We start from the raw sequence: 12,966 nt of genomic DNA, 5'->3' as shown, positions 1-12,966 counted from the left end.
AAAGCGATGCCCTTAATTTACTAATTTACAAGATAGTTTGCCGAGATGTTGAGTAGTATGGCGAGATGGTGATTTGCACTTTGTGTATCTGGGTAGTTTCGAGGGGACTGGAGCAGTACCTGCAAGATACTCCGACCCTCAAGTCAGTTCAATATTCGATATGGTTCAAGTATAAGAGATACCATATCTGGGCTTAATGCCTCTATATTTATAGTGTTTGTTCGCCTTGTTTCTTGATACCGCCTTTCATAGGGCGATGTTCATGTTCATTAGTAGAGAATGATGGCTTTGTACAGGCTATTCTTTGCAGGCTACCTCTAGTAGATGCAGTGACAAGCTGGTGCTGTCATTTATTCATTGGGTTCATATGGAAGTCATGTTGTTTGAGCTGCTGATCTCGCTATGTTGATACCTTAATAGCTAAGTCATTCTTGGCTGTGCTGGCCAACTGGACGCGGAAGTGGTTCTTTCATGGTTAAGTCTATAGTTCATTGGGCTATATTAGATTGGGCCTCCATCTCGCATATGTGAGATCCAGATCAATAATGTAGTTTGAAAATAATAAATAGAAGCTTGTTTTAAATTATTATTATGTATAAAATAATAAAATGTATTATATATATATATATATATATATATATATATATATATATATATATATATATATATATATATATATATATATATATGGGGAGGGATCATTTGACTCAAGAGTAAGACTTAAAAATCTTACTCTTCATCGCAGCCGTTGATTTCCGTTCATCTAACGCTTATAATTAATTGTTATAATTTATTAAATGATAACCATTAGATAAACGAAAATCAACGGCTGCGATGAGGAGTAAGACTTTTAAATCTTACTCTAGAGTCAAAATAACCCTCCCCTATATATATAGGATCAACTTACAACGCTGTAAGAATAATAAGTTTTACACCAAATCTTTATCGTTGATTTCCATGTATCTAACAGTTGAAATTTATTGAAATTAATAATTAATTAATGAGTGAGATGCAAAAAATCTTAACAGTTAGATACACGTAAATCAACAATTAAGATCTTGTATAAGATTTATTATTCGATGTAATAAAAATTCACATAAGGATCATTGAATCACTTGTGCAGTTTAAGTAGAAAAATCATATGTAGTGTTTTTGAATATTTAAGGGGTGCAGTGTTTCATGTTGGAGCCTAGAGACTGTAAATCATATAATTTTAAAACTACTGCATTATAATTGATTTAAACAAATTGTACAAATAAAATATGTCGGCAAGAAGTACAAGTTTGCTACTTTGGTTCACAACTTTTCATTCTGTCTTTGCCTTGGTGGTTGGAGAAGTCTTTGCCTTAATGAAAGAGGTTATGACAAAGACTATCACTATATTATCATTTTTATTATTATGAACTAATTTTAGATAAACTAATTAATGAATGACGTATGAGCAAAACAAAAACAAAAACAGAAATATATCCATATACTAATTTTAGGATTGATGAATATCAAGAAATTGAGGCCAATGGCTTGACACGTGTGCATCACATATTTTAGATACTTTTAAAAAGGAAGATAAGAACGAGACCCTTGGGGGCCACGTGGCGTAACATAAGTGTACAATATATCTATACATAAACAAGTAGACGACTCACCAACAACCATATCTGTGTGTGATTGCCTGTTTTGGAAAGCATGGAGTTGTTTGTGACGTTCACCTAATCTTACAGGTTCATGTTCTGATTTAGATGAAAAAGCAAAATGCTATCATAATCAAAACCCCAAAGCTTCACGAGTCATTTCGTGTGTTAGGAACCATATGGTTGTGCCACAAATTAAAAGGAAGCTTCTTCTTCCGTAGCTAATTAAACACTGCATGATAACTTGGTGCGTCTCTATTTATTTTTTTATTGGGTAGAATAATGGTTATCTCTATTTCATTATGAACACTTAAATAAATCGCTTTCCTTAGTTTTATTTATTTATTTGCAAAAAGAATATAATATATATATATTTCCTTAGTTTTATTTATTTATTTGCAAAAAGAATATAATATATATATATATATATATATATATATATATATATATATATATATATATATATATATATATTCTTTTTGCAAATAAATAAATAAAACTAAGGAAAGCGATTTATTTAAGTGTTCATAATGGATAGATCTAAATTATCTGTTATTTATCTGAGCTTTATGTTAACATTTTAACATGTGTTAGAAGCATGTATGATTGTAGGATGAGAAATGAAAGTCTTGAGAACTTGTTCAGCTGTTGCAGTAAGTCCCATATGAAGGGCAATAAGTCAAAATTGTCGATGTTGAACAAGGGATCAAGAAGATCTCTGACAATCTGTTGTTTATTTACGTTAAAGTCTTAATCTAATGCTCAGTTGATAAAAGTTAATTTACATCTATCTCTGTATTACTATGGATCCAAATGATGGTGAAGATATCTGGGAAATACGTCTGTTTTATTATCATGTTTAAATCTTTCTCTTCTAAGTTTTCTTTCAAATCATCTCAACCATCTTCTTCTTCCATCCATAAAGATCAAGTTAAAAATCAAACAAAAAATATTTTTAAAGAAGAAATCTCCTTTGAAGATATCAATCAAGATCTGGATAACTGGGAAATTTTCAGAATTCCAACTAATGAATTGTACAAACCCGAAGGAAACTTCTTTCGAAAATCTGACTATATCATCAGAACAGTTGAAAGAAATATCCCTTTAAATAATGAATTTGAAGAATTTCAACTCCTTTCAAAATCATGACTAATGATCTGGATATATATATATATAGGGAAAATGACTTCTCATGTTGCATGAGAAGTTTTCTCTCTTACCACTCTCACTTTGATATCTGTAACAATCACTTTTTTATTTTTTTCTTTAAGGTTGGCTCACCTTTTTCTCTTTCGGTAGGAAAATTTGAATTTCTCATACAATATAAAAAATTGCAAGCGCATATATATATATATATATATATATATATATATATATATATATATATATATATATATATATATATATATATATATATATATATATAAGTGGAAGAAGTTATACGATCAAAATCAAGGAGTGGGAGCCAATGGTGAGCGAATGCAATATGCCATTATGTTATCGTTGTTAGGTATAATCTAAGGGCTTTAAGTGTTTTATGTTATCGGAGACACTTCAATTTTCCTGCAGGGGCCCATGAGATTTTTTTATTTTTATTTTAAAAAAAATATTGCACAAATTTTTGTGTGAATGTGACAGGAGAGTAGTTGCTTCCAGCAACATAAGAAAATATTCTCCCATAAGCTAATTAATGTCATATAATAATATGAAATAGAAAGAACCATGCATGGACCATTGTGTTTTATTCTATCCACACTATTAGAAATATTCATATTTTCGACAGAATTTTTTTATTATAAACGATAAAAAGTCTGTCGAAAAATCATTTTTTGATAGAATTTTTGACGAAATTTTTTCAGTTGAAATACACTTTGTCGAAAGGCAATAAATGTCTTTTTCCGTCAAAAGCTTACTTTCTTGTCGACAAATAAAGCCATAATATAATATTTATTTAATAAATTTTGTCAAAATTTTTGATAGAAAATAGTACTTTAATTAGTCGAAAAATCCCGCTTTAGTTTGCAATAGAATTTAACTACAATTCCGTCGAAAATTTTGACAAAATTTGTTTCCGTCAAAATTTTCAACGGAAAATATTTTTGTCAAAAAGTTCTGTCATATTTTGCAGTGAAATTTGACTAGATTTTTGTAAAAAATTTCAACAGAAAATATTTCTGCCGAAAAGTTCCGTCACAGTTTGCAACGAAATTTAACTATAATTCCGTCAAAAATTTCAACAAAATGTAATTCCATCAAAAATTTCCACCGAAAATAATTCTGTTGAAAAGTTGTTCAGCATTTGCAACATAATTTATCTATAATTCAGTCAAAGATTTTGACGAAAAATAGTTTTGTTGAAATTTTTTTCTCAATTAATTTGCAATGAAGTTTATTTATAATTTCGTTGAAAATTTTAATGAAAAATAAGTCCGTAAAAAATTCTTCACAATTTGCAATGGAATATGTATAAAATTCCGTTACTTCCACTTTTCGAAATCTTACGCCGCAGAAATTCTAGAATAAATAAGAAAAGAAAAGAAAAATTACATGGCAGAAAAATAGTTAAGACACACTAAGTTGCATAGACTAGCTAGTGGCTTAGCTGGGTGTTTCAAATAAATCAAATTTAGAAAACCATAGCGTTTTTATTTCAAATACATATAAAACCCTGAAGATTCTTCTTTCTATCTTTATTAAGTTAATTTGAGGAATATGGAAAAAAGAAGTATCCTTTTGAATGACAGAAGCTTATGTCATTTTAGGTGTTTTACATAAAGTACGACTGGTCGTATTTTGTGTAAAACTGAAAAGTTACTTTTTTTTCTCTCTTCCCAGTCACATCACTGACGTGTAGAGTGAAAAAAAAGTAACTTTTCAGAATTACACAGAGTACGACCGATCGTACTCTGTGTAAATCTAAAAAGACACAAGTTGTATCCTTTTGAATGACACACACTAAACCCGACGAATATTTAATGCTAATATTTTTCACGTAAATGTCATGCATGCCCCTCAACTAACATGGCCAAGAACTTTAGGAAATGTAAAACCCTAACGTGACATCTTGTGCTTCAACACCCACAAATATGTATACCTGCATGGCCTGCAAAAGCCAAGTTCTAGACTATATATAATACCATTCTCTTGTACTTGTTATTCACAAGCATTCCTAAGAGAATCCTTTCCATATAGTAGAAAAACATTTTAATCATTTCATTTTCCACATGGACAAACTCTTATTCAACTGTTACATTGGATATTTTCTTCTTTGTTCTCTCTTGGTTGTGCATGGCAAAGAATTATCATGCAATCAAACCCCGTACCCGCAAGTGTGCAAGCATTACATTGACATTACCAACACATTATCAACCCTAGATGCTTCATCTTCTTCCTTCCATGATATGGCCCTTAAGGTCACCATGGTCCAAGCCATTGAAGCTCACAAACTTGTCTCAATCATGGAATTGAATAATTTCAAGGACAAGCGAGCAAAGTCAGCATGGGAAGATTGTTTGGAGCTCTATGAGGACACAATTCATCATCTCAACCACTCAATGAGGTCAAACAATCTAAATGACAAGCTAACTTGGCAAAGTACATCCATTGCAAACCATCAAACATGCCAAAATGGTTTCATTGAATTCAACCTTCCCTCTCACCTAAACTACTTCCCATCCATGTTAAGCAACTTCTCCAAATTGCTTAGCAATTCCTTGTCCATTAGCAAAGCTGTGGCTTTGTCATCATCATCATTGTCATCAACCAAACAAATTGGTGGGAGAAAGTTGCTTTCGGATGGCTTCCCCCATTGGTTGTCAGCTTCAGATAGAAGGCTTCTTCAGGCAACGGAGGGAACACCAAAAGCTGATATTGTGGTGGCACAGGATGGAACTGGGAACTATAAGACCATATCTGAGGGTGTGGCTGTAGCTGCTAAACTCAAAGGGAAAGGACGAGTTGTTTTGCATGTCAAAGCAGGAGTTTACCGAGAAAGTGTTGATATCAAGAAGATAGTGAAGAACTTAATGATCATTGGAGATGGGATTGATGCCACAATTGTTACTGGTAACCATAACGCACAAGATGGCTCCACTACTTTTCGTTCAGCTACTTTTGGTAAGTTCATCGATCATTAACTAACTCATGTATTATTCATATAAATCATGTGTAAATATATTATAATTGTTCATATATCTACATGGGAGAAGCTGATTTCCTCAATGGAATAGAAATACATACATACATATATTACACTTTTAAAGCTGATCACTATATATATTATCACTTGGCTCCATTGAGACAAGGACAGGCAGTACTTATTTCTGCACAAACATATTGTTATCCATGATCATAAAAAGAATAGACTTGTAACATCATAAATTCTTGTCATACTCCAATTAAAAATTTTAAAATATTAAATTAAAAAATAAAAAATATATAAACTTTTCATATTTTTCAAACAACAAAAAATTACCAAAAACACTGGAATCAACAATGATAAATACTCAGCATATAATGTTTTTCTTCCACAAGTATCTTCGGGGGACATAGAAATTATAAGAATATATAGAGATAATTAATTTCTTTTTATTTCTTTGTGCATGTATAATTTTTTTACTGAAATTTTTACCAACTCACGTAATTAATTAAAAAAACTCTTTATTATTTGTAAAGAACCAATTCAACCCAAAAGCTTAAGCTATTGCGTGAAGCTACATTAATGATTTTATATATCTCAACAATTTGTTGCAGCTGTTTCTGGTGAGGGTTTCATCGCCAAGGACATAACTTTTGAGAACACAGCAGGACCACAGAAGCACCAAGCGGTGGCTCTCCGGTCCGGCGCCGATCACTCAGTGTTCTACCGCTGCAGCTTCAAGGGCTACCAAGACACGTTATATGTTTACTCCCAACGCCAATTCTACCGTGAATGTGACATATATGGAACCATAGACTTCATTTTCGGTGATGCCGTCACAGTCCTTCAAAACTGCAACATCTACGTGAGAAAACCAATGAGTAACCAGCAGAACACGGTCACAGCACAAGGAAGAACCGATCCTAATGAGAACACAGGAATTATCATCCATAATTGTCATATTACTTCATCTGGGGACTTGAAACCTGTTCAAAGCTCTTTCAGAACCTTTCTAGGTCGTCCATGGCAAAAGTACTCGAGAACAGTGGTCATGAAGAGTAACTTAGATGGGTTGATTAACCCTGCAGGTTGGTCACCGTGGAATGGAAACTTTGCTTTGAGCACTCTCTATTATGGTGAGTATATGAATACAGGACCTGGTGCTAACACAGAAAGGAGGGTAAAATTATGGCCAGGGTTTCGAGTAATCACAGATCCTACTGAGGCTGTGAAATTCTCCGTTGGAAATTTCTTAGCTGGAGACTCGTGGATTCCTGGTAGTGGCGTGCCGTTTGATGTAGGTTTGTGAATACTGATAAAAAAAAAGTTATGGAGGTTGGAGTGGGAAGTAATGTGGGATATAGGACTTGGTCGTTTCAAAAATGGGATAGTGACTCTTTATAAAGATATAGGGAAATTGCAGTCATGTAGATTGTGTTGGGTTTTCCCTTTTACAGAGGGTACAGAATATGTTGTACTTTTATGTGTTACATACTTCCATTATCGATCTCTAGGGACAGTCTGTTCATTTTGTCAAAGGAGGTATAGTTTCAATAGACCTGTAAAATAATATATAGTATCAACTTTCCTCTTTGATTGGTTAATTGCTTACGTATAAATTTGACTAATATAAAGTCTTTTTACCTGCACAACTTTGAGTAGGGGTGACAAGTCAAGAATTCACAAAAATGAATATATTCAACACGTGAATACGATACAAATAAAAATTCGAGTCAAAACCTTATACATGAACACAACCTACGTACCAACATGTCTGTGGGTCCTAATGCAGGAATCACAACAAATCCTGCTAATTGATGTGAAAGAAAATAACATATATACAATCTCAAAGATAAGGATGATAGCTTTTGACATGACCCACTAACACAATATTATAAATTCATATTCAGGTCGACTAATTTTTGAATTCATGTCGCGTTTAAGTTGTCAAGAATTACACTAAAAATTCTTTATTATATGTCAACCTGCAAATATAACACTGACTTGTGTTAATATTCTAATTTGTGTCATGTTATATCACCGTCATATTAGTGAAAGTAATAAACAATACATAAATTATTCACATCGTACCCAATCAACCCCGCATCATAAGGAGCACACTTTGAATTTGACAATTTATTTGTATCGTGTCAGTCCACAAAATAAGCAAGTCAACACAAAAGAAATAAATATATGAAAATGACATGCCACAAAAAACTATGCTTTTATTTTCAAATACGAATAAAATTGATATGAGGTTTGATAGAAGAATTTTGAGGTTCCAATTAAATGAAATAGTGCATTTGATGATATGTATGGTTCCAACTCCTTCAAATCAATGTAAGATATTGGAAAATAAATTAAAGTTGGAACCACTTATCCAAAATCTTAGAGAGTGTAAATTTTCACAAATTAACTCTTGGAATTTTATGATCGGGTTCTTTTAAATAAATATAGAGATTATTTTTCTCAAATTATATGAGAAATCCTCTCGTATATACACAAAATGCAAGGTGAGTTCCACTAAATAGAGGAGAGAAAAGAAATACAAAATGGGATACTTTATGTGTGCATGAGAGGATTTAACTCTCATGTAACATGAAAAAAATAATATCCATAAATATAATAACTTGTTAACGTCTCTGACACAAAACATGCAAGAAACTTAAGCTCATCACATGGAATATAATTAATAACTGGTTCTTTTTTTCTATTTGCCGAAAGACATTTTAATTTAGTTGCATGTAATAATGATTATATTCATATAAGCACCTCACATGGTTTGGTTAAACACATGTATATATATAGTATGACATTTCATTTTCTAGTTGAGATTGAGAACACGATGATTGATTAATTTTTCCATGAGGAAACTGGCTCACATGGTTTGGTTACACAATTAAATTGTTTCCTTGTTGATGTTAACATTCTAATTGTGATTTGTGATAGTGCTGACCATATCTGATTAGTTTTGATCTAAACACACAGCTCATGCTAAGTCAAGTCTCCTTCTGCACTTTTCCCGTTCAGCGCTGCCAGCAGCAACTTGCATCTCTTTTTCTGATAATAATTAATACGACAATTATGGAAAAGCAAAGGAAAATGAAGGCAGGTTATATATATAGGATGGTTTTGTTTACAAACTTTTTGTTTACAAACTCTTACAAACTACACTATGTTTTTCCGGAAAAACACTAGATTATACTGTATTCTCCCAGGAGTATATAGGATAATTTATAAAAATTTGTAAATTTTTTTTTGTAATAAACAGATCCTTCCTTTTATATATATATATATATATATATATATATATATATATAAAAGATGTTTAGCACTTGGAACTTGGAAGCATTGCAATAGCAAACACCTGGCCCACCCTTTCTCTCATTTATACTATCTGTCTTTTGGTCGTCGACTCGTCGCTCTTGCTATCATAAACTATTTCAATAAAACAAACCCATTTAATATAATGTTGAACCAAACCCAGAAAAAATAAAAGGAAGAAAAACAAGACCATTTAAAATAAAAGTCGTCATTTAATATTAATAAGAGTAAACACCCTTTTTAGTCCCTGGTAATATCTACGAAGTCCTTTTCAGGTCCCTGGCAATAAAAAAGGACCAAATTGGTCCCTGAAAGTACAAGAAAAGGGCCACTCTACATATTTAGGAGTTGACATAAGGACTAACATGACCCTTTTTTTGTAATTTCAGGGACCAATTTGATCCTTTTTTATTGCCAGGGATTAAAAATGACTTCATAGATATTGACAGGGACTAAAAAAAGTGTTTACTCTATTAATAAATTTGTAAAATATTTGTTAATGTTTATTTTCTTTTTTTTGGTAATAATGTTTATTTTCTTTTTTATTAATTCCTGACTGATGTATGGATGAAACCATATCAATCAATCAAACCATATCAATCAAACCAAGAGGGCATGATGATCAAGCAATGAGTGATGCGTGCATTTTCCTATGCATATACACTGGCAAACAATTGAAACAACGTCAGAAGCAGTGACGTGGTTATTTTTTGGTTGAAAAGTCACCATTTATCAAATGTTTTACAGTTTGTAATTAATTAAGCAGTGAATTCAATTTGTAGAAATAGAATTATATATGTTCATATTAATATCCGATATAATACCAATATTATATGATTTGCATGTATTTGTTATGTGAAGTAGATGTAAGAATAGTATAAAAATATAAGTTTATTGTTTTTCACATTGTAGGAGATACATTTATTTTCTACACACACATAAAAGTATATGAACTCATATTTTCTCTTTCTCACTGTTTTCCTCATATTTCACATTAACCTTATACACTTTTATGTGTGTGTTAGAGATAAAATTTATCTTATACAATATAAGAAATATTAAATTCTAAAAATATATATAAGATGAGCAGGTTATATATATTCACTACTAGAAAAAACTCGTATAGTGACGGAATTTCTATAACAATTCCGTCACTATACAAGTTTTTTCTAGTAGTGATTTACAAAAATTTTATTTATAAACTATACTATGTATTACGGATAATACATATATTTGAACATATACTACCTATAATATATAATATAATTGTAAAATTTTATAAAAAATTTTATAAATATAACACCCATATGATATAAGATATCTGTGAGGCATGCATGAAATTGTTTTTTCCTCTAACTTTGCAGCTAAAGATGATTTGACACTGCGACATATAGAATTTTGTAAATTTAGACTTTTCTAGCTGTGCACGGGGGCATCCAAGTTGCTTGGTTGGGCCAAAATGTCTACCAACTGAACAGAAGTTGAAAAGCTTCATGTGTCATTTGTCTTATTTCCCTCGTAATAGTAGAATTGTTCCACTAGTTTACACATTGTAAATTGACAGGTGTTTCAATAGATCGCCTAAAAACCTATTTGATATTACCAATAATTTTTTTAAGTGCCGGAGCATTTTACTACAAATCTAAGAACAAATTATATACACAAACAAGTGGATAAAATAGAATATTCGATTACTGACCCAAACATATATTTTGGAAAAAAATATAAACATATTATTATTTAAATAAAAAATTATAAAAATATAGTATTTTAGAACCAACTTATGGATCTATTACACTCAATCCGTCTAAATAAGGCGAGATCACTCATGTCCAAAATGGGCGGGACCCCCGCAAGAATTTGCAAATAAGGCGAGACCAGTCTTGCCTAATTTGGGCGAAACCTAACATCATTCACGTACATGGGACATAAAAGTTAATAATTTATATAAAAAAAAAGTCAATAATTTAACCACAAAACAAAAGGAAAACCATTGTCGACACAAGGTTGAATTGGCATAAGAAAAATGACAAAATATAAACATTTTACGTGGCATGCATGCTAAAACGTTAAGTACAATTCGTAAGAAATGCATATAATCTAGAAACAAGGTCAAATAGAGCAACAACCATTAAGAAATCAATGACAGATAAAGGATATTTCCTCTCAAATTTTATGAGCAACAACATCATGTTATGTTATAGACTCATCAAATTTTGTGCATTGTTTTTTTTTTTAAAAGGTAGATCCCACCGTTTGCTATCTCTGTAGGAAATAGAGAACGCAAGAGAAGTTATAACTCTATATATATATATATATATATATATATATATATATATATATATATATCATGATTATTTTATATCGGTATAAGGCTTATAGCCTTACACCGCATCTCAACCGTTGATTTTCGTGCATCCAATGATTATAATTTAGGAAGTCATACGAATTAATTAATATTAACTAATTATTAATTACACTACAAATGACAACCGATGATTTACATCCATCAACAGTTGAGATACGACGTAAGATTTATTAGGCTTACATCGATGTAAAAAGATCCTACCCTTTTATATATATATATATATATATATATATGAGGTAGGATATATCCTTTGACACCGGTGTCAAATTTGAAGTTTGACACCTCATCTAAGAGCCGTTAGATAAAAAAAGATCAATGGTGTCACATGTTTACAAATCAGAGTTGTTGATCTTTTTGACCTAACGACTCTTAGATGAGGTGTCAAACTTCAAATTTGACACTGGTGTCAAAGAATCCCGCCCATCTCTCTCTCTATATATATATTTATATATATAGAAAAATAGTTATATTATGTTGTAGGAAATTGGTTGTGTCATGCTATAGACACAATCAATGTGGACCCCACCATTTTCTTTTTTGTTCTTTTTTTAAAAAAGTGGTGGGATCCGCATTGGTTGTGTCTATAGCATGACACAACCAATTTCCTACAACTATTTAATAACAATCATGTTACAGGAAAAAGATTTATGTTATGCAATACTATCGACAAAACAAAATTATTGAATACACTATGTCTTCCAATTTCTTTATTATTATTTAACTTATCGTTTTCTGTTGTAGGAAAAGATTTCTTGCTGCGGCATGAAGAAACCAAAACCCATATATATATATAGAAAAAACAAGTATTATATTGTAGGAAAATTCTTAGATCATGTTATAGAGACAATCAATGGCGGGGGCCACTATTTTTAAAATAAAAGAAAAGTAAAAGAATTGATGGGCTCACTTTTATGTGTATGTAAGAAAATTGATTGTGTCATGTGAAAGGAAAAAAACATTACTATATATATATATATATATATATATATATATATATATATACACACGAAAAGTATTTCTCCAATCACCGGAGATAAAGTTATCTCCGGTACGCTTAAAACGACGTCGTTTTGGATTATAAGATTAAAAAATTATAATGATAAAGACTAATATAACCCTACAATATATTATAATTACAAAAATACCTTAATTTCTGCCTCAAAACGACGTCGTTTTGGACTCATCCGAGATAACTTATCTCCATTGATTAGAGAAATCCTTTACCCTATATATATATATATATATATATTAACAACTTAGCTGTGTTTTGAATTCTTTAAATAAAAATTTGTGTGCCTTCATATTCTAAACTTGCGTCCTCGTGCATTGCTCAGGTTCATTTTCTCATTCTCCCTTTATTTGCAACGAAACAGCTAGTCCTAGCCTTTATTTCTTTAGCTGGTGGAAAATCCATCTTCCCCCGAAGCATAGCAGACACGACAAATATCACGGCTTGGGGCAAGTAAAGAAAGGAAAGAATACCCCAGAAAAGAAAAAATGCCAAG

At 31.3% G+C, this 12,966-nt stretch overlaps 1 protein-coding gene across 1 annotated transcript; it reads left to right on the top strand.

Annotated features, from left to right (window-relative positions):
• The first annotated feature begins 4,817 nt into the window (after positions 1–4,817).
• Positions 4,818–7,306, top strand: LOC133290844 (pectinesterase-like). Its single transcript, XM_061488966.1, has 2 exons — positions 4,818–5,747; positions 6,384–7,306. The coding sequence occupies exons 1-2, from the start codon at positions 4,856–4,858 to the stop codon at positions 7,076–7,078; spliced, it is 1,587 nt and encodes a 528-aa protein (XP_061344950.1). The 5' UTR covers positions 4,818–4,855; the 3' UTR covers positions 7,079–7,306.
• Positions 7,307–12,966: the final 5,660 nt, after the last annotated feature.

The sequence above is a fragment of the Gastrolobium bilobum genome, unplaced genomic scaffold, assembly GCF_033153095.1.
Source record: "Gastrolobium bilobum isolate Gb01-03AN ecotype WA unplaced genomic scaffold, APGP_CSIRO_Gbil_v1 utg966, whole genome shotgun sequence".
In the NCBI taxonomy this organism is placed as follows: Eukaryota; Viridiplantae; Streptophyta; class Magnoliopsida; order Fabales; family Fabaceae; genus Gastrolobium; species Gastrolobium bilobum.
This window is presented reverse-complemented; position numbering and strand designations above follow the sequence as displayed.